This window comes from Zonotrichia leucophrys, chromosome 5, assembly GCF_028769735.1.
Source record: "Zonotrichia leucophrys gambelii isolate GWCS_2022_RI chromosome 5, RI_Zleu_2.0, whole genome shotgun sequence".
NCBI classification, from domain to species: Eukaryota; Metazoa; Chordata; class Aves; order Passeriformes; family Passerellidae; genus Zonotrichia; species Zonotrichia leucophrys.
Genome location: NC_088175.1, coordinates 46209562 through 46232550, shown reverse-complemented (window position 1 = coordinate 46232550; position 22989 = coordinate 46209562). Strand labels below are relative to the sequence as shown.

The 22989-nt window shown below is 41.3% G+C and overlaps 1 protein-coding gene across 10 annotated transcripts in view; it reads left to right on the top strand.

Annotated features, from left to right (window-relative positions):
• DENND2B (DENN domain containing 2B) overlaps positions 1–22989 on the top strand; it is a 153088-nt gene that overhangs the window by 57594 nt on the left and 72505 nt on the right. For 9 of the 10 annotated variants that reach the window (XM_064715055.1, XM_064715059.1, XM_064715054.1 and 6 more), the window contains one exon: positions 8594–8698. In XM_064715055.1, the coding sequence (XP_064571125.1) occupies positions 8619–8698 (80 nt within the window). In that variant the 5' untranslated portion in view covers positions 8594–8618. Of the gene's footprint in view, positions 1–3686; positions 3746–8593; positions 8699–22989 lie in introns of all 10 variants that reach the window. The other variant, XM_064715060.1, reaches the window with a different exon arrangement.

Genomic DNA, 22989 nt, shown 5'->3' with positions numbered 1-22989 from the left:
GTGAAATTCCAGCAAGGCTGACTTAGTGAAAACTGAATTAGTGTTGATGGCTGGAGAGAAATGTAACTTGATCTTCTGTCTCCAGTGCTTGAATCAGGAACTGAAATAATTGTTCTAAGACTCTGGTCAAGTTGCCAGAAAATGGAGCAGTGCTTCTGCCAGATGGTCACCGCAGAAGTGCCAGACATTCCTCCCCTCTCTGAGCTTGCAAGTGTGTGTGTTTGAGGAGGAAAATACACCCAGGCAGCAGGGAACTGAAGTGCTTTTCTCCCTGAGATGCCTGCTGAGTATGCTGTGGGCAGCACCCACAGGGATAGCAGGGTGTGGTGGCTGGTGAGGGGATGCAGGCAAAAAGGCTTGGGCACAGGAGATGTCTCTGTTGAGTGGTGACATTAGTCACTCTGTCACAGGGCTTGGCAGGCAATATGAGGTAAATCCACCAGAAATGAGGCTGCAGGGCCAGTCCTACAGCAAGAGAGGCGAGTTCAGTGCCTGAAGGAATTGTGGCTCACTGGAAGGGATGGTGTTGCCTGTCAACTGCTGAGCCCAGCTGTGCTGGTTAATGATTGGTGCCTTTAACTGAAACCACGGTGCACTACTACAGCCCTGCCTTGTAGGAGCTGCTCGTGCCATAAGTCTTATTTTTTCTGTATTAGAAAACTGTGTTCTTTAGAGATATTGAAGTGTCTTGGACTTTTTTCCTCCATGCCCCATTTTTGTTGCTATAGCTACTATAATTTTCATTAACAAAGAGAATAAGTAGTTTGCTGTGCATAGTTTGTTACTGTCATTCTGCTATATTGTCATTCTGCCAATATTCTCTCAGTGATTTCTTTTTCCTCCAATCTCCCTTAGAACCAATTTTGTAAAGAAACTGCAGGAACCTGTGAGTTGCAACTCTCCTGCTGCAATCACTGCAGGGCTGTTTGTGAGGGGGGGTGAGGCTTCTACCCATGAATCAGGGACTCAAAAACGTGAATTTAGATTTGAGCTTGTGTGTTGAATGAGCAGCTATGCACACCCTGAGCACTTCTCACTCTTATGGACTTGCACCTGCTTTGCAGGACTGCAGCAATTTCTCTCTCTTTCTGTGAAGTCTCATGTCAGTACTGCAGATTCATTTTTCTTGAAGTATCTTCAGAAAAATTCCAAGTTTATTCCATGAGGAGGATTTTAGGCATGGAATGAAAACATCCTGGAGCATGAGGAAAAGTGGGCTGCTTTCTCTGGGGGACACAGATTGTGTTCCCAGTGTGGAGGGGAAGAAGGAGGCTGTATTTCTCTTCCCACCTGGGGTTTCTTATAGCCCTTTCATATTTATAAAAAGTCTTCACTTTCTGGTTTCCCATTTGTGTTTTTCTCATACTATGTTAGCTATCCTTCACCTCACCTTTGCTCTATCAGTCTTGAACTCTTCTGATGCTTGTCTGGACCTCACCCCTCCTCTCTGCTGCTTCTTTTGCATACATCCTCTATTTCAGCAGCTAGGAGGGAAGTTGGGATTCAGTGATTTTTCTGGCTCCATGTTTCTCTCTGATAATCCTTTATTTAGTTGTCTGAGGTGGCAACTGAGGCAGGGTGTGGACACACCCTTCAGTCAGGCTGCTCACACCTCATTGCAGTTTATCATCCTGGGAGCACAGGGGACTTGGGTTTGCTTCTTTTGGCTTGGGACATGTAGAGCGTGAAGGAGAGGGAGGTGGTAGCCAAGGTGTTCATAGACATGAAGGGAACCTGAATCAGAAAGCCACTGTGCATGAGAGAGCTGCTCATTGCCTCAAATCAGGCCAGTTTTAAGCCTCCATCTTTGGTACAGCAGTGATATTTGGAGATTTGGATAGATTCCTGAGGTAGCAGGAAAAATAGGAGCACCTTTGAGAAAATGGGCCATTGAGCCAGATGCCAGAATGTGGGTGGTGGGCTTTAATCTCTGGCACTGAATTTGCAGATCTTACCTCTAAACAGGTTTCCTAAGATTGGCTGAAATCCATGTCAGAGCTCCAACACAGCTCGGAGCTTCTGCATCCTGCAGATGTTGCTTTAAGTGCAAGAACATAATTTCTAAATGTAAACAGATACCTTCCTGAAAGGTTCCTGCACAAATCCCTAATACAAACAATGGACTTAGCTGCCATCCCATTTGTTGCTGCTAATGCCTGTGTCCAGGTTCACTTCTGGATGTACTTTGGATACAGGGGAATTAAGATCTTCTCTAGGGGAATTAAAATCTTTTGTGTGCCTTTCTACAGATTCCCTGGGTAACTGCCAAGAGCTAAAGAGACAGACCCAATGTTGTTCTCATAGCTTTGTACAAGCCAAGACAACTTTGGCCAGTGTTTTCCACTTACATCCCTGAGGTCTCCAGCCCATACCTCATCCTCCCAGGGTGCTTTTATATCATCATATTGAGACAGTCCATGCAGATGAATAGTTTCTTCACTGGAAGAATAGCACTTCCAGCTTGGGTATCATGGACAGGACCTGCTTCTGGGAGGCACTGGCTCAGAACAGTCACTAACACACAGTGATCTAACCACAAGGACATTCATGGTATCACTGCAGGTCACCTCTTGACCTTACTGAGGTATCCAAAGATGTTTGCCCTTCCTCCCATCAAGTGTCATTAAAACACTTTGCAAGGCCTATAACTGCTAATAATTTTACAATTCTTTCTCTAGCAGGGCTCTGAGAGGGAGCCACATGTGCCTGACAGTCAGGAAGGGAGGTATGCTGACAATTCTGGGCACAGCAGCTTGCTCTCTAGGATAGCTGTGACCTGTGTTCTGCCGCAGATGATGCTCTAACAAATCAAAACCTCCATCAGTTGCCAAGCCAGGATGTTTCTCAGCTGTCTGGCAGACTTTGTCAGTCAGCCTTGGTGTGAGGAGGGCTCAGTCATGGGTGTCAGCTCAACTGGGAAGTTGCTGCTAAGACTTACTAAGACTTTTGTCTTTGTTCACTCTGTGAATTGCATTGGGATGTTTTTAGAGACTGGTCACACCCTGTGGGAAATACCAAAGGACATTTTCTCATCTCTCTCTATTTTCTCATTTATTGTATCCTTTGTGACACAAGAGATATTAATGAAAAAGAATCTTTGTTCCTCAAAGCTACCCAACTCTCATTCCTTAGCAAATTTATAATTTGGTTTTTGTGTCACAAAAAACAATTAATTATTGTGCAAATGGTGTTGATGTCACCATTAGAACATTATGACTTCATGGAGGAGTAGTGAACAGGAACAGGTGAGCTCCTGAGACTTAAATGGGGTTGTTTTTATGCAAAAATCTTGAGAATGAAGGGAGCGAACAAAAGAAGAATAATACAAAATAATTGTGATGTATGTTGGGCATAGTTTCTAAGTAGGCCCTTTCTACCCTGGTATCTCAAATCAAGATATTTAAGCTTGAAATAGTCAATGTATTTTTTAAAACCCAAACCTTTTCTTTAGCCTACACAGGGAAAGACTAATTTCTGATTCAGTAACAGACAGGTTTTCTGTTCATGCCTCCTTCTCTAAACGTTTTCTTCCTTGATTTTCATGTTGTTTTCCTTCCAGTTTGAAAGCTGTGGTCGCCCTAGGATTGCTAAGGGTAATGGAGGAGCTTAGCCCTAAATTCTTGCCTAGTTCAGGCATTTGGTTTGGACTGCAGAGTATTTCAAGTGAGGTCTGTTCTCTCCACCAGGTATTGCCCGCTTTCAAATAAGGAAAGAGGGAAGAATAACTTGAGAGAAGATAAATGAAGTAAGAAGATAAAGCAGGATGAGGAAGACAGAACAAAGGCACAAAATAGGAAAGAGCAAAAACATCAGAAAAGGGAAAAGCATTTTAAGCAGCAGAAAAACAGGAAAGGAGGGTGAACGGTGCATGGGGAGCTGTTTTTGCTTTAGTCAGAGTGCCTGGGGGAGGTAACTTTCCCCTCCAGTAGGTGCTGTAACATCAGTTTCCCAGTAGCACCAGCTCAGTTCGGTGGGGACTGAAGTGCTGAGAGGGTGGTTTGGGCATTGCAAGGGTCAATGGCAGCCAAGTTCACCACTCCTGCTGGTTATAGTGGGGAGTTTGTGCTAGAATTCAAGTTGCCACCTAGCTGTGAAAGCTTAGCAGAGAGACTGGTCACTGACTTGTTTGAAAACAGGCTGTGGATTATAGGGAGAGAAATTTTGGATGAGACTGTGGAGTTAATCCCACTCCAGAGGACAGGTATTCCTGATGGAGTCTGATAACCATGTTCTCAGGAGTCTCTGCAGGTGCCCTCTCAAGGCAGGAATCTTTAAACAATTTATTGGGCTTTCCAGTTGATCAGAACTGACGTGGTTCTGGAAGGACACAATTATCTGTTTTAATGGAAGGGAGTAGGCAAATTGCCACAAAGCAGGCTGTAACTCCTAAACAAAAGTTCAGCTGTACTACACCTCTTGGCATGTGGGCAAGCTCCCTCAAAGCACTGAGAAAAGCAAATTAATGTGTTAATCTAACTTATTAATGGCTAAAGCCATTCTGTTGCAGCTACTGTTAAGAGAAAAATAAGTAGACACATCAATTATTATAAATATATTTATGAAAGTCTGTATTTATTGTAGTTTTTCAAAAACATGAGTTTGTTTTAGCAGCCTGTAGTTCTTCCCTGTTATGACTTCCTGTTATGCCTCCAGGTCTCTGCCCTATGGGGCTGACCAAAGGAGTAGTATTTTCCCATATTTTCCAGATTCTAGATTAGTGGAATTTCAAGGGGAAGGTAATCTGCATGAAAAACTCAATCAGAACTCAAGATCTCAAGTAGATTGCAAGACACAGTGATAATGCCTTGGAAGAGGGCTTGGGAACCTACATTCAGAGGCACCCTTCTGAAGTCATCAGAGACCACATGTAAACTCTTCTTCTGGGTTCAATGATATTCACCTTCCACAGAAGGAGAGGAAGGAATCAGTTCTTGGAATGTGCTAACTGATGGACACTATGTATTAGAAAGCAGGAGGCTTTCTTGAAGCTATAAAGCAATTTAGGCATTCTGTGCTGCCTTGACTTTCCAGGTGCTTGCTCCAAGCCTCACTTCTCAACCCACTCCCATTCACAGCTTTTAGTGAAAAAAACCCAAACTTCCACTTTTTCAGTGACTGAGAGTGGGTGCTTCCAAAGTGTTGGGATGCTTTAGGAAATTCGGAATAATTTTAAACTGCAGAGGGGAGGAGCAGAGGGTTTACCCCTCCCCTGCTAACACCTGTTAATGGAATTAGGCATTCAGTGGTGCTGTACTGTTCATTGGCCCAAAGTGTGATGGCTTTCAGTGCCCCATTAAAATCTCCAAGCTACAGTTTAATTTAAAAAGTGTAAGTGTACCATAAACAGGGGGGAAGATGGTCCATAAGGAATATTCTGTCATTGGAGCTTCTTGCAATGATAAAGATCTCTTAGGAAACATCCACTTTGCAGCAGCCCTTTTTAGTCTGGATGCTGAACCTTGCCTGGCATGAGCAGCAGATCCCATGTTGCCATCACCTAATTTCTCATATCTGCCTGTCCTCTTTATTTTTTGATCCTGATAAATGGTTTGTGGAGGCTTCAGGCAAAATTGATATAATGATTCTACCATTTGGGCTCATTAAATTGCCAATTTGAGAGCTATCCTGTGAAATTAGTAAAACCAGGTCTGGAGCAAAGCACAAATTATGGCTAAGTAAGGATTTCAGAGGAATTCTTTACATTTACAAATAAAACTGAATTCTGCATTTTTAGACCAGGTTTGTTAGATGGTTTATGAGACAATGCAGAATTTGTGTGACATGATTATTTTTGGATTTGTTTTTAACAGTATGTCACAATACTTGAGAGATTTTGGTTTCCATTGCTTTGTGAAGAATAATTTGCAAATAGTGTAATGTGGAATGCTCTCACCCAAGCCCAAGGGATGTGATTCTGACCCTACAAAGGTTCAATAAACTTGCAGGCTGTCAGACTCATTTGAAGGCTATAAAATAACTTTCTATATAAAAATGACATTTACTTTAGGTTTTCTCTCTTGTTTCTTTGTCTCGGTTTTATTTTTTTCCCTTTATTTTTGGGATGCAGTGGTGGATGGGGGGGTGAGGTTTTTGGGATGAAATAAGTCTTTCCTTACAGGCACCTCTGTAAATGACTGAACATTTTTCTGCCCCGTTCATGTTGTTTGCATTTTTTCCTGCATATGCTGGGATGATACCAGCATCACTTGCATTAAAATATTAATCCAAAATAAGCTTTAAAGGAAAATAGAAAAGTCAGTTGATATCACCATATATATCATAGTCTCAGCTGCATGGGAATGAGCACACTTACAAATCAGTAAATTTGACATATCTTGAGAAATTGTCTTTAGGAACTCAATTTATCATCAGTTGAAAGCAAACCACTTTGTTCTACTTGACATTTAAGGAGGCTTTGAAATGCAACATTTAAATAATCACTCCTTTTGAATGTTGAGGATGATGATTCTACCAAGCTTTGACATACTTTTCTTCCCTCCTCCCTTTCTGTTTTTTGGGTTTGGGAAAAGTGGACTCTCAAAACCAGCAGCACAAAAGCACACTGTATTTTTTTAATGTGTCAGTTCAGTCTCCCATCTTTTTGAGGGTCTCTTCAGCTTATTTTTGTCTTGAGCAAAAAGCAAATCTTGGAAAATTAATGTTACACATGCATGCTAACAGCTATTGTTCTCCTTACTCTCTTATTTTTCTCACATTAAGTGCTAATAAGTGATTTAGATTTAACACAGTAAAAGCATTGAACTGGTGTGTGGAAAACATTAAAAAAACTGCTTACTCTCTGTGGAATGTACAGTCCTAGAAAGCTTGGCCAGCATTAGCAGGCTGCCTTTTTTGTCCCAAGCAATCCCTTTTCCAATCGGAACAGGCAGTTCTGTAACAGTCCTGTAATCTTGATAATGTAACACTAACAATAACAATGAGACACTGGAGGAATTTAGGGAGCTTCGGTGTAGAAAAAATGTTACCAACCAGGGGGAAAAAAAATCTCTGCTTAATCTGGGAAAATTGATACAAGGCAACGGAGAAGGACAAGTAGACCTGGAGTCTGTGGTCAGCAGGATTTACTCTGCCTCTAGAGCTGCAGTCTGCAGATTTTCTGACTGTGTTTGTGGCAGAATTGCTTGGAATTAAGTGGTTTAGAGAATGTCCTTTGACTGTGATAGATCTGTTAGTACAGGGATTTTTTTGTGTTGTTAGCCCCCAGCTTGTTTTGCAGCATCACATTACAGTGGCTTCTCAAGCACTGGACTTCCTGTGGGTTTGAGTAAACAAGAAGTTTCGTAACACTCCTTATTTTTGCATTAGCTGTGCTGTTAATGGTTGTAAAAATTGGTAGTTCTGGTCAGACCCTGGGTGGCAGTGCTGTAAACCATGGTAGATATTTTAGTTTATAAACTAAGCAGCGTCTCAGAAACCACCCAGACTGGTGCCAGTAGAGCCACAGAATCCTTCAAAAATGACTCCTGTAGCATCAGGTGGAGTAAATACTGTTCCTTTCCTTTCTCAAGGGACTCTGCTGGCATTTTAGGAATCTTATCACGACACAAAAATACATTCCTCCCTCATTTTGCAAAATATTTCTCAGGAGATTACAATGACAGAAGAAATGGCCACTAAGAGCTGTGCTTTACACTGGGATATAGTCAATGGAGGGGCTAATGATGTCCCAATTAAATTAGGGATTCCTGCTTTTGCATCCCTTGGGTGACATCCTGGCCTTTCCTCATATCATCATGTTCTTCCTTCAGTCACAGCATGACATTGCTGTTAAGAGAGCAGAATGAAGGCAGGATAAATCATGGTACTGGGCTGTTTCTTTGCCAGTGTGCAGCAATGTCACAGAAGAGAGACCCATCTTTTGGGCACACGACTTTATACACAGGGCTGAAAATAAGTTCACTGCTTTTGGGATTACCAAATAGTTAAAAAACAGCTAGGAATTGATAAAGATTCTTTATATTACCTGAGGTTTTATAAGTATCCTAAGACAGCTTTACTTAAAGAATCTCGAGGCCAAAAGAGAAAAATGCTTGTGATATTTTTATATCACAATCAGATTTGAAAGTTATATTCAAAATTTCATCAGTGAATAAATTTCACTATTAGAATATATTTCCATAATAGAGTTGCACTTTAAAGGTGAGAAAGCTTTTTTTACTCCTTGGGATATCTGTGGTGTGGTCAAATTTCCAGTCACAGCTATGGTGTTTGCAAGTATCACACAGTGCTGTTGCTGGGATTTCCACATACTCTGATGGATGGAAGAACGACACCAAACCTGTGATCTTTTGTGAACTTGATATCAAGCTCTGTTCATCAGACAGGCCGGCACCTGAAGCACACACCTACTTCTCATAAGTTATTTCCATTTATAGCACTGGGCTGTGATAAACTTGGCTGTGGATGTGCAATAGCAGCAGTAGAGGGTTTTGTTTTTCAGGATCATCACTACCCTGATTGAATTTCATAGAATGAAAAGCAACCTGGAATTCTACCTTTACACAGAATAGTAGTTCAAGGAGTTAATTGTCTTTTGGGCTTGCTGAAGCTTAATTGACTTTTCTTCTCACAGATATCCACATTTCTAGAAAGCAGAAATGACCATGACTGCCAACAAGAACAGCAGTGTCAACAGCAGAGCTGGAGGGAGTAAAGTGCCTCAGGACACTCTGGATAGGTAAGTGGAGAACTGCAGGATTTGCAGATTTTGAGTAAAGTTTGTCTGTGTTTGGAACAAGGTGTCTGTTCCAGGGTAAGCAACCTCTATTCTGACAGAAAGAGAGCTTTGCTGGGCTGAGGGGAGTTTTTTGTAGGGAGTGGAGGACCCAGGTTATGAAGAAAGGTTTCTTATTGAACAATTTCTGCTCATGGGCTGGCTATGATGGGAGTGATTGCAAGGAAGCACCTGTGTGGAAGGTGCTGTATAGATAGCAGAAATTTTGGGCTGAATTCCTCAGCCATGTGATGGCATGCCAGCTCTCCTGCACTGCCAATGTCCAGTTGGTATTTTGTGTTGGTTTGTGTCACATTTCCTCTGCTGTTCTGCCTTCACAAACCATGGTCAGACCGTCTCCTGTTGCAAGTCAGGCAGCGGGTGGGAAACGACTGAATGTAAAATATAGAGCTCATCTCTGCTGCTTTGCTTATTTGTTCTTTCTGTAGCATTAAAATAATTTGCAAAGTGGTCTACCTTTGTAATTCACAGTTAGGGGAAAGGCTACACTTTTTAAAATGTGCAGTCAAAGAAAGATGCAGACAATCAGCATCCATTCTCTTTTTTTATTAAGTATATTATGCTGTGGTAGAGCTCAGCAGAGGTGGGCTCCATATCCTTGTACACTTGCCAGTTTGTGTGTTTGCCATCTCCTAGTACAAAATAGTAAAAAGATAAAATAATGAGGGCTAGGGGGACTTAAGGAATTTCTAGAGAGATATTAATATATAGACATTAATAACAGTTCCCTAATGATCTCTGGAGTTCTCAAGTTGTTTATTGTCCTTCCACCAGTGCAGACAGATTGGTGCTGGGAACTTGGATCTAGACTTTGGCAAACTTTGGACAAGTCTCTTATTTCAAAATAATTTCCATTCTGAATAGCTTCAAAAGTACTGTGGGATACTAAGTTATTTGATAGTAACTGTCAAATAAACTGTCTTTCCTTATCATCATCATCTGTTTCAATTAGAATTTTTCAGGAAGAGATTTTTCCAAGTACAAGTAAGAGCCTGAAGCTAAGGACTATCTTTAGGTGCACGTGCTCCACAAGGGATGAGATGAATAGGTGGTCATGCTTCATTTCTCCATCCATTATTTTGCCTTATGTAATCTTCACCTGTCTCTGAGAAAGCCTGCAAGAGGATGTTATCTGAGCCAACCATGAGCATTCTTCCTTTGAGTCAGACTGTAAATCAGTGTTGTAAGTGCTGGCATTATAAAAGTTTCAAGCTTGCAAAACTTATTGTAAACATGTTCAAAGATTCACTTAAACTGAACAGTCTCTGTCTCTATTTATTGTGGGATTTGACTGGGCATTTGGAAACCTGCAAATGTACTTTATAATGTGACAGTAGTTAGTTTCAGTTAGTGCTGATACTGGTGTAACAGGTGTAGCAGTCTCCTGGTTGCTAAGATATATTTTTAAGAGTTATTTTCTTGTCAGTCTTAGTTTTGGTGGGGTTTATTGTTTCAAGATTGTTCATTTGATAGTCTTAAAGGTATTTTCCAACATCAGTGATTCTGCGATTCTAAGATGCAAGGTGTGATTGAGGGATATGGTGACATCGGCTGATTCAACATTTTGTGATTCCTTATAGGTCAGAAGCAAAGGTCAGTAAAGGCTCTAGAAGTCTTTCTAATTACTTTGGCTGTGATTCAGATCTCTATAGATCAGATTGAAATTTTAATAATAAAAATCCTCAGTGGAAAGAAGGTGCCTCCAAGTAAACATCCATACAGCTGCATGCTTTGCAGGCATTAAGATTCTTGCAGTAACTAAAATTCCCTTGGTCCTCACCAGCGTGGGAATTAATTGTCATGAATCACCAGAGCCATTTTTCCACCAGAGTTGTTTGAATGGCACCTCAGGAAATGAGGGAAAGACAGAGAACAGAGCAAGGACATTATTTGGGAGGATAACTGTGAGTTTCACCTGAGAATCTGGTTGTGGGCTTCATGGGTTTCTGCTGTGAGCACAGGAGGGGAAAAAGAACTCTTGGATCTGAAGCAAGTGAAGTGTTTTAAACAAAAGCATGCTAATGCATTTTTAAAGGTATTTGAAGTTCATTCACCACTTGTTAAAATCTGAGATTTTTGTGTGTGTTAGGAGAGAAAACTTGACTGTGTTCTGAATGGGAAAATTGTAGAATGACAAGGGTGGTTGAAGGTAGGAAACATTTTCACCACAAGACAAGAGTAGATTTATTGTGACTCTTCATCCTAGAAAGGGGATTGAAGGGTGAAGAGGAGTATCTGAAATGAGATATAAAACAGAGATGATAAATAGGGAAAAAATACTCTTTCCATTTAAGAACTAATGCAAATCCAATGAAACCAGAAGACAACAGGCTGAGAATCAGTTGAAAAGAAGGCATTTTTCAGCAGCATGTTTTTAAACCATTAAACTTACTCTTATGTGATGCTGCAATCAGACAAATCCATGGAAGAAAAATCTTCCAAAGCCTTTAGTCACAGAAATAAAATCTGAGTCAACAGACTTAAGCTGGTTAAGTTGTGCTGCACGTTCTTGTTCTCTTCTCCAGGCACCTGCTAACTCTCATGGTCAGTGACTGAACCTTGGACCAGGAATGCTTTTTTGGTCCAAGCCAGAGGGAACATTCTGATGTTGTTTGGAACAAGAGTCAGTTACAGGAAGCAAATTGGAGAAATAGCAGAAGGGTTGTTATGCTTACAAAAGGAGACTCTGGCTTTCAGTGAGCTTCCAGAGTACGACTTTAATCCTTCCTTGTGAGTCACTGAGGTGAATGCCAAGGAATGGAGGGATAGGAAAGCACCTTGTGTGTAGCTGGAAGTGACTTCTTAGCAATTTTGGCAGGAAGCAGCTCTGTGAAATCTTCTTAATCCTTCAGAAGAGGACAAAGGAGCCCATAGTATGAATGCGGCTAGTGCACAACCACAACCCTGTTGCATCAAATGAGTTTGATTACACTATAGTTATGAGGATCAGTGTAACTCTGAGGAAACCTTAGGAGAACAGAAGTCATAGAAAGGCATAGTGGTGTTTGTAGGTCTCTCTCCTTACAATGTGGCTTGCTTTCCCTCAGCAAATGATTTCATGTTTATCTGGAGTATTTTCGTTTTATCAGAAACTCTATTTGTTATTAGGTATTTGTCCAAAACTTGTGTTTTCTCCAGTGCAAACAAAGATAAATGTAGAAATGGCACTACCGTCTTTGACTTAAAAATCGCCTCTACACTGTACTGTATTAAAACAGGGCAATAATTATGTCTATGAAGTCATGCTCTAGTTAGCAAAATGCAGCTTTCACACTTGTAGGCTGTGTAATATAACAGATACAAGGAGTAAAAAAAAATCCTGAACAAAAGATTTAATATTAATACATCATTATATCTTAAAATTGCAGCTTAGTTTGAGATGCTAAATGCAACAAGAACCAGTCCAGAGATTAAAAACATTTAGAGTTGTGTGGCTACATAACCTGTGTAAATTATTCTTAAAGTCTTTGCCTCTGGCTAGTATGCCATCTCTTAACTGTGCATCTCAAGGCATTTTATACACTTGAGCCTTCTCAAATGCTGCAGAAACTGAAGCACAGGAAGGGTTTGTTTTTAGAGGACCCTGTTGTTCAATTTTTTATCAGAGTTTATTGCCTGAGGCATAAATAACATCAGATTTTCAAGATACAGACTTCTTCCAGTATATTTGTAAGCATCAGAATTTCTCTTTGCCTGTAAAATGTGGTGTGCCTTATGTGCAGGGTGTGCCTTGTGTATGGGTCCCAACTTGGAGAACAGAAGAGGGCTTTGGAAAGCTCAAAAACATTTTAGAAAAATAATTACAATGAACAAAAATTAAGTTTTCTGCAGGTAAATGTTTTACTAGCGTGGTGATTTTGGTAGAATATATAGAGAGACTATTGTGATGAGCAAGAACAAACACTCGAACTTTCAAATTTAGTGTCCCTGAGTTTGATTTGGGAAGATAGCCAAGGCAGAAAACAGCCCTGATTCCAGTTGTGGAAAAGGACTGTGTCTGAGGAAAACTGTTCTCAGAGGCTTTGTGCCCAAGGGAAGCTGTGCCACTGCAATCACAGGTGTTTTGTCACAGTCTAGATTTTGTGATGTGAATTGTTGTCTTTCCACCCAAGCTCCACAGGAAGGGTGGTGTCCTCACCAGAGGATATTGGTGGAGGATGTTCTCCAGCTGAGCAATCATGATTTATTGGCACAATAAACTGGGGGTGCTGATGTCAGGGGGTGCCATAGCAAGAAGCCAGAGATTTGTGCAAAAAAGGGTTACATCTGCAATTTGCCAGGAGCACCAAGTTACAAAGTGTCTATTCAAATAAGGCTCATAAAACTTCTTTCTAAGTACTTTTAGTTGAATCTTTGAACCAAATACACTCTTACTTAGTTAAAACTGCACTCTGCTATCATGAGTTGGATCTTTCTTCTTGCTTGGGAAGAACTGAGCTGAGTACCCACAAACTGCTAAATACAGGCTTTCGTTTTTATCTCTCAGCAGCGTGTGAGGACATTCATGATGTCACTGAGAGTTTGTCACCCCCATTAGCCGCAGCTGCTGAGACATGTTAGCACTGGCTTTGTGGCTCAGAACTTTTTCCTTCTCCAGAATTTAAGTTAATAGGACAGAAATCTAATTGGTGGAGCTACCTTACCTCTTGTGAAGAGAATAGAGAAGCACCACAGAGTCTGGACTAATGTAACTAGAGACACCCCAGGAATGTTTCAGGTGGATTGTTTATGATTCTGTAAGTATCAAATAAAAGAATGACTTAGATTTCTTAACCCAGTAAGCCCATGGGTTGGTTACTAGGAATACTGTTTTGGGTTGGTTTCCTCTCTCCATCATGTACACAAGTCCCTGCTCAGCCATTTCACATGCATGCCAAGGTCCTGTGTTTTATTACTGTGTTTCTCTCAAGGCAGAAACAATCTTAGAAAAGTCGTAGAAACTAAGAAAACTTCTAGAAAAATTTTAGTTGAAGGAAGACTTCATGCCTGTGCTTCAGCCTTAAAACCCTGAGATGTGTGATCATTTCCAAAATCAGTCATACTTAAGCCAAGCTCATTCAGTTTTATATCAAATGTATTTATTTATTTTAAAGTGAAATTAATTCTTCGTCCACATTACTAAATCCAACTAAAATACTTTGTTTCCCTTGAAAGGATTATGTGGTTATGGGCTGGGCACAAGTCTAGAAATATTTTGCCTTAGGAATTGACACCTCCAGAATTCTTAAGTAAAAGAATGTGCAGATACATCCAGTGCTGGAGTTAAGCAGTGCTCTGGTGTCAGGGCTTGAGTAGGGCTGGCAGTTTTTTTGCTCTGCTGGCTTGTCCTTAGAGTGCTTTATTCTCTTCCCTTTCTACAGTAAATTTTTCATTTCAAAGATAATCTCATTTCTCAAGGAAAACTCATCTGCTTGGGGAGAAGATTCGTCTTCAGAGAGGGTGCAGGACATGTCTCTCATTTAGAGACATCCCTTCATGGATGCAAATGTGGGGCCTTTTTTTGTGTTATCAGATGTGTAACAATTCTTATTCATTCAATCCTTCTGCTACTTCTAATACAAGAAAAAATAATGCAAATTTTCAAGTGCTCCTCAGCTCTATGTTGAACTGTAGGAACTGCCCAAATTTATTGTCAGGTCATTCATGCAGATGTGATCCAGTCTGCCTGCACTGACAATGAATTTTCCTGTGACTAATGCAGAAGAGTTGTGTTCACATCCAGGGTGGATGACTTCAGGGGCAGAAAGGGGAGGACAGCACTGAACAACTCCCTCACCATTTGTTACAGAGCCTTGGGAGGGAGATAACTCTGCATCCACCACAGTGGAGCCCTGGTCCTACTGTAAAAACATTATTGCCAGTAAGATAAACAAAATGTAATTAATTGCATTCATGTATTTCATGTGAATATAAATTTAAAGACCGTGAGATTATTTTTTTTTTTTACATACCCTGAGTTTTCAGATTGGAGAGCATTGAGAAGAATGCAATACCTTAAAAATCAAAAGATGCATCTTCAGCTCTGTGTTGCTCTAAAGCAATGAGGTTTTGATCTTATTTGTAATTCTAATGTATGCAATTTTCCCACTAATTTTTGCATGGTTGCCATTGTCTTAGCACATTTATGGTAAAGTATTTTCTCATCTCTTACTCTTTCCTTGCTTAAGATGTGGAAGTATTGCTGTGAGTAATAGAAAAGCTGCTTGTTTCCCTTGTGAATGGCTGCATTTCAATTACAGGTGAAAGGCTCTATTTTAATTAAAGGTGAAAGGTGCTCTCTGCCTGGGCTTACACTTAGTACACAGGAAGAGGGAAGACAGCAGGTCTAGAAGTGGTTGCTGGCTGTTTACAACTTTTGACATTTGTGCATGGTTTGGAAGGTTAGTGGATACTGTTTTGTGCATATTTGGGCGTGCAGGTTTTATCTGAGGGCCCTGAGGAGGAAGGACTGAGAGCAGCTTGAAAAGGAGAGTCAGTTGCGTATGCCTAAAGCAGGAAGCCAAGGCATTTTTTCATTTTTATTTTAAAATAAAAAATTCTGTTGCCCCATCAGTTGTGGGGTGGCCTGGGCTAAAACATGTCCCAGTTTTTCTAGCCAGAGCAGCCATCAGGGGCTTTGTTAAAGCAAGAGGCCAGTGGTGTGAGTTAAGCTCACACGGTTTCAGCAAGTCCCAGCCTCTCCCCCCTGCCTGGGCTGGGACCTCTCCCTCAGCTGTGGGAGATCTCCTGGCTCAAGGAGGGCTCAAGGCAATGAGGTACTCCACACTGAACTGCTGAGATGGATTTTCCTGCCAAAAGCATTTGCCTACTGCTCAGAAGTACTAGTGAGAACATTTATTAGCTCTTTATGAATTTGTGAGAAAGAAAAAACCAAATCCCCTGTAGAAAATGTTTGTTAACTCAGAAGAGAACCAAGTTTTAATATTTTGACAGTGAGCTTGAGAACAGGAAGAGTAGTGATTTAATAAAATTCTAAGACTAAGCAATATGCTCAGTTATTGGAGCTGTGATGAAACACAGCTTAAAAAAATTTGTTTAAACCACTGAGATTTAGAAAACCATATAAATAAACTTCAGCCAAATAATGATGGAAACTGAATAACTGATATGAAATCTATTAGCAAATACTGTACCCTTTCCTTTACCAGCAGAAACAGCCTGAAACATGCAGCTGACAAATTTTCAGCAGCTCAGTTCCCAGCAGTGCAGTTTCATTTGGTTCAGCAGGGAATAAGAGCTATGGGTTACCCTGTGAGACTGGAGGTGCATTTGGGACACGAAACTCTGGCAGCTCAGCTCTGAACTGGGCCATGGGAGGTGGGAAGGCCATCAGGAACAGAAACATTTGCAGTGGGAAGGAGTCACAGTGCTGGTTGAGATGACCCTGAGGCTGGGAAGGGTTTGAATGCAGGCTTTGACAGTCCTGCTGATTTCCGACGGTCGGGGCGCGATGTTCCCCTCCCTCGCTGGGCACTGACCCCGGCCTGGCAGAGCTGAGCCTGCTGCAGCCTCTTCAAGTCCCTCAGCAGGGCTGCAGAAACACTCTGGTGAGCACAGTGCTCTACAGACACGAGAGGAATGGTTTGTGAGACAAGGTGACAGCTTCTAGTTAGACCAAGAGAGAACTGGAGAGGTGGATCTGCTTCTGGATACATCCTCTGGGCTTCCTCAAACAGTGGGGAATTTTGCTATTCCATTTCTATTGCTGGCTGCTTTGTTTCACTTTAGTTTTAAAAGTCCATTCAGGAAGAATGTTCTTGCCAGTCAAAAAAATAACTTTTTCTTAGCTGGAAATTTTATCTATATCTCCCTCCCATTTGCATAGGTTCCTAGGAAAACACCCCAACAAACCCTAAAATTTTGATTGGATTTTGCTTCATAAAGCTTCAGATCAAGTTGACTTTATTATTACTTAAAGGCTATAGGAATGTTGTGAATTCCTTCCCATTGTAATTTAATTCTCATTACACTTTGAATGCTTTATGTTTTTATATTAAGCAAATCATAGCTTATCATTAAAATTACCTTTTCTCTTCTATTAAGGTTAATATTTGCCAAAACCACTGGAAACTAAAAAATTTAAAAGAGAAACTAAGAAGTCTTTAAAAAACAGAGTTCTAGGTGAGAGGTTACACTAAAGAAGCATTTTAAATGCAACTATTACAGTATGAAGACTGCAATATTGCAATAGTGTACAATATTGCCCTACTTAGACTAACACTGCAATCCTTATTTGTTTAATCACTATATTTACAATAAGGTGCTCAGGGGTACTAAGATCTGAAATAAACTTAGATATTTTTACAGGAAATTATTACAAGAGCTTGATTTTGGAAATGTTTCTGATATCTTTCTAGTGCCTTTACTGCACTGAACTGTAGTGAATAGAAGCAATGAGGAAGACACATGTTAAAACATCCACAGGAGTCCCCACCTGTGCAGTATCAGAGAATCAGAGCTCAAGTTTTATGTGAATTTGTTTTTTGTGTGACCATAAGAAGTGAGGCTGAAGTCCTCAGGGAGTAGGGCATAGTAGTCATGTGCATAACATTTTTGCATTATAATGCCAATATTTCAGTTTTTCTGGAATGAAACTCTATTGCTTTATGGACCATGGGACCATGGGAGATGCTGCCAATCTCACTGAAAAGACCATCAAAGATGCAAGTGATGAGCATTGCAAATGATTTTTCATGTTCTGTGAATATCTGTCCATTTAGGAGCGAAGACACATCTCTTTACACTTGAGCTCTTGAAAAGCCACCAGTGTGGGAGAACAATTTCCATTCTGTGCCCTAATCAGTCTGGATTTGAATCAGTGGCTTAGAAATGAAAGAGTCTGTGTTGTCTTAATCAGTTTCTTGCACTGGTTATCCTAAAAGGATATTTTCCACTTGTGCAGAGAACAACATTAAAAGAAGACATAGCAGAGTTTTTCAAGATTGAATTTGAAAGGAAGATCTGAATGTATTAAGATAGATAATATATGTTTCTCCCCTGCCTGACAAAAACCAAAACATTTGCCTGGGAAAACAAAGCAAGAAGTGCACAGACAGCACCCTCACAGGCTTCATCCTGTAAATAACCTGGCCACTATTCACCAGGCAGTATTGTGTGATGAAACTGGGAATTAGCTCAGTGCTTGATTCAGTCTCCACACTGAGCATCACCTTCAGTCCTCACACTTGACAGCAAATGGTCTTTAAAAGCAAAAAAAGCTGTAAGCATTTTTCTTCAAGCAGGAAAACAGGGGCCAATGGAAATACACAGGTAGCATCCATATTATTAAAATATATACCTGCAAAAATGCCCAGTGTTCCTGGGAGACTTTTTTGAATTGTGGTTTTGTCACAATTCCCATCATGCACTCTAAAGTTATTTCCATTCTGGCCAGGTCCTGTGTATAGAACTGGCAGTGTGTCACAAGGCAATGTGTCACATTCCCTTGGCATCAGGGATCCCTGGAGCTGTTGAGCAGCAGGCATCTGGTAGGATGGGCTTCAGTGCTGAAACCACAACTAAATATAACCATTGTAACAGATATGCTATTCCCAATAACTAAAAAACACTGAAAAAATTGATTTATTGAGTCAAACCATAAAATTCTATTGTAGTCAATGGGAATGTCAGTTCCTGTAAGATTTTTTTGAGAGCCTAAATATTCTTATTTTTATTAACCAGAGAGGAAAATTTTGTCCAGAGCATCCATATGTTGTTCCTGAAGCTATTTGTTAAAGCGCTATTTTTATAATGGAAATATTTTATGATTAGCATATTAATGATGAGCTTTATTGCCAATATGTGTTAGTATTTTATTGTGAGGGAGCTGTAGTAAATTGCTGAAGTATATGAGAAGTATTAATTTGTTTTCTTCTCTCTCCTTAGCTATAGAAAGAAAATGCAAGGTCTGTAAAACAGGCTTATGTCAACATAGGTGATCCACAACACTGTGGTTGTAGAACAAGTATGGTTTTTGGCAAACAATAGCAGCTAATAGATGGAAATGGTATTTTTCATTTTGGATTCCTAGGATAAACCCATCATGCATCACAATTTCCTAAAAGCAAGCTTTTTCCAGGTAGCAACATAACTATTTCGCTGTAAAACCAGAATTCATTGCAGTGGCAGCAGCACAGAAAGGCTTTGTGATTCAAATTCTGCTAGCTAGACGCTCAGGAGGTGCTTTTAGCAGCCAGTGCAGGCATACAGGTGGGCTGATGGTACAGGGGGCTTCAGTGCTGGGCTGGGCAGTGTTGGTGACACTCAGGTGTGGGTTAATCCTCCTGTTGTCACAGTGTGGATGTCTCCAGCTGACTCACACGTTTTATTCTGCAATGGGACACTCACCCTGACTCACCCTGGCAGTGGGGCCTGAAGAGGAGCTGTCAGTGCACATAACCTAACAAATACCCAGTAATGACACTGCTCCCACACCAGACCTCTGCCCCCTCGGTTTGTGCTGGGGTGGGAAGCCACTTTATGTCAACACAGGCAGAGGGGAGATGGCAGGCAGCCTGTGGCCCTTTGTTGGCAGGGACCTGAAAGTGTTTGAATGTGGATTTTTAACCTCTCCTTTTCCTGTCAAACAGCACTGTCACCTGTGTGGGCTTCAAGATAGGGGCTGAGCCTGGCAGGCTTGCTGTGTCTGTGTGTGTGGTTTGGTCCCTGACACAGCTTCTATGATTTCTTTAGCATCAGGCAACCTCACTTCAGAGCTTCAGGAATGAATTGCAAACTGTTGCTTCCTGTAACTTTAAAATACAAATTCAATTTTTGTGGGCTACCAAGAGCAAACTTCTGGCTTGCCAGATTTCCCACACACCGGTGCCTTCAAAGCCAACACGTGTGTCTGCAGAGAAAGGCTTTGCTCCTGTTTTGTTAAAGATTAACAGCAGTTTCCTCCCCTTAAGCACACAAAGGGACAGAGGTTTGACAAACCCTCTCAGTGTGTCATTTGCTGCCTGACAAGTGAAGCAGGCAGTGCTCAGGGAGCACAGAGGCTATGGCAAAGCACGGACTGAGAATTCCTGCACCTCCATTCTGCATCTCCCCAGGAGGGAAGAGCTCCTGAGTAAGTCTGGGTGTGCTGAAGTGATGGCAGTGGGTGGGCAGCTGTGTGCTTGTCGGAGGCATGAGGGGAGGAAACAACACAGCAGAAGGGAAGAGCATGAAGTGCCACAGCACTGAATTCCTTAGTGTCCTTTCCCACAACCAATTTTGCAGGAGATGAACTGTCTACTGACAGGCAGGAATTCAACAGCAACCTTCTGCTTACTGAAAGCAGCTAGAACAGTAGCTTTAATTTCCAGAGTTTGCAGTTCTGATATAGGAGAAGTGACTTTGTAGGATTAAAACTCATTTTAAAGCCCTTCGCTTCCCTTCCTCCCTCTAACTCTCTTACTCTCAGGCAGAACCTCATCTCTAAGGCTAAATGCCTTTTTCTTGTCTTGAGATTCCTTTTTATCCTCTTTAATTCTTAAAGGTGATTATTAAGTTATGCAGCACTGTTCATACCCATGCTAAGCTAAACTTGTTTTTATTGTACAGAAAGTGCTGGTCCATTAGAGAGCGATCATAGTTGTTTATACTTAGGCTGAATATGCCTTACAATGACTGTACTTTTCTAACTGCTGAGATGAAAACACAGCATTAAATGAGGTGCTGCTGGCACACTTTTGTGTGTTGTATTGGTTTTGATGCCTGGTTTCAGGTCTTGGGTTTTTGTGGCATTTTTTTAAATATACTTTCTGTGAAATGTGCTTTCTTGGCTATGAGATAACTTGCATTTTTTCCCCCATTGAATAAAGAGCATAAGTCACAGGCTTGTGCTTTTCAGGAAAAAAAATCAGTATTATGGGTCCAACTCTGTGAGGTTCTGAGGGATGTAATTTAGGGTCAGAATCTGGATTTCAATTTACTGCTTCAGGTATTCATTATCTGAGACCCCATGGGTAGCTGGAAGGAGTTTGTTGTTTGTGTTGTAGTATGTCGGGAGCAAATACTTTCAGAGCTGATGAGCTTGTAAATGTTGCCTGTTGGTTTTTCTTGCTGCTTTATACACAGACGTTGGTATTGTCTCACTTGCACCATAGCATTTTTATTTTCTGGGTGCTTTGCCTGGTGCTACCTATGTGGCTTCCTGTAGGGATAGGAAACTTAATTTTGTCCTGGAAGTGAAAGGATGTGTGACAGGAAAAATGTCTTCTTGCTTTTACTTGCTCTAAGTTAATGTTTAGTTGCCTTAAACTGAGCAAAACTTTCAGTTGACTGTGCAGCATTTATGTTGCAGGGCAGTGGCCACAAAATATTTTCATCCTTATGGTTATACTACATACAAATTCTCTCATAGGAAGTAAAAAGTGAAGTGAAATGTTAATACATGCTGGCCTGCTCCTTATAGAATCTAGTGTAAAACTAAATCCACAGTTTTATAAGAAGCCAAGGTCTTGTGAGAATCAAAAGCTTATAAAGGATATATAAATCCCCCAGCTATTATTCTGATTCCAAATTTAGGCTTGAGATCCCACAGCTTTTGTAGGTGTGGTGCTGAAATCTGGTCTGGGAGGCTCATTTCAGCTGGATGAGTAATGGACACGTTTAAGTTACCCTTGATCACAGTGAACAAAGTCGTGGGGAGTGTCTTTCCCTGACCTAACTCTGCTCCTGTTGACAGTTATGGGCAGCAAAAGGCAGAGACAAGCCAATGTCTGAATCTTTTGGAAGATTTCCTTTAGATCATGTTTCTGAATGTTGGTGTGCGCAGTGCTCCAGCACTGGCTGATTGTTCATTTGTTAATATGCAGTGAAACTGAATTAGGGCACATGTAGCTCTCAGTCCAGTTAAATTTGGCCTTGTCTGAACTCTTAGGTAAATAAGTATAATAGCAACAAGTATTGCAAATCACAGCTTGGCTTTTTTCTTTTGCCTTTCTTCCCCTTTTTTCCTTCTTTTTGCAAATTTATTTTGAAGTTTATGTGTATTTGCCAACAGATTGGGAAATAAATAGATCAGAGTTTTTTAAAGCTCTGTTCAACTAAGGAAGAACTCCAACAACCATTGGCTGGCCAATTTTTTCATATGATGCTCAGTTGTGGATATGCCCCACACATTTCCTCATATTCCTGGTTTGTTTAGATAAAAGTAGAGTGAAGCCCACTGTAACCTGTCAGATGTAGTAACCTGATTTACTTTTAAGTAATGTTATTCAAACATTTAAACATATTTAAACCTAAACTTTATTTTTCATAAGTGTGCACTTGCACCAGATCAATGCTTTAAATCTTCCTGCACTAACTTTTGCATCAGTTTGGATATTTAGCAACTTCTCCTTAGCAACACTTGATTTGTGCTAACATAAGGCAGAAGAAAATAAAACACTGGTTAATAGATTTTTAAAGGAAGTGAATGAAAAGAAATTCCCTCATAAATCCAAATCAAGTATACAACTTCTTAATCAGTACAAAGTCATTGTATTGGCCAAGGCCGAGCCCATCGGCGACAATGGCAGCGCTCCGGGGTGACGTATTTAAGAAGTGAAAAAAGTTACTGTGCAGGAGCTATTGCAGCCAAAGAGGAGAGGAGTGAAAATATGTGAGAGGAACAGCCCTGCGTGCATCAAGGTCAGCGCAGAAGGAGGGGCAGGAGGTGCTCCAGGCACTGCAGCCCATGGTGAGGCAGCTCTGCCTGTGCAGCCCATGGAGGACCACGGGGATGCAGAGATCTGCCTGCAGCCTGTGGAGGAGCCCGTGCCAGAGCAGGTGGATGCCTGAAGGAGGCTGTGACCCCATGGGAAGCCTGTTCTGGAGCACACTCCTGGCAGGACCTGTGGACCCGTGGAAAGAGGAGCCCACTCTGGAGAAGGATTGCTGGCAGGACCTGTGATCTTGGGGTGGACCCACACTGGACCAGCCTGTTCCTGAAGGACTGCATCCTGTGGAAGGGACCCACCCAGAGCAGTTAATGAAGAGCTGCAGCCATGGGAAGGATCCACCTTGGAGAATTTTCTGGAGAACTGTCTCCCGTGGGAGACACCAAGTGCCGGAGCAAAGGAAGACTGTAACTGTCTCCCATGGGACAGACCCCGTGCCGGAGCCGGGGAGAAGTGTGACTGTCTCCAGTGGGAGCAACCCCAGTCCAGAGCAGGGCAAAAATGTTCCTGTCTCCAGTGGGAGCAATCCCATTCTGGAGCAGGGGAAAAATTCTTCTGTCTCCAGTAGGAGCAATCCCATTCTGG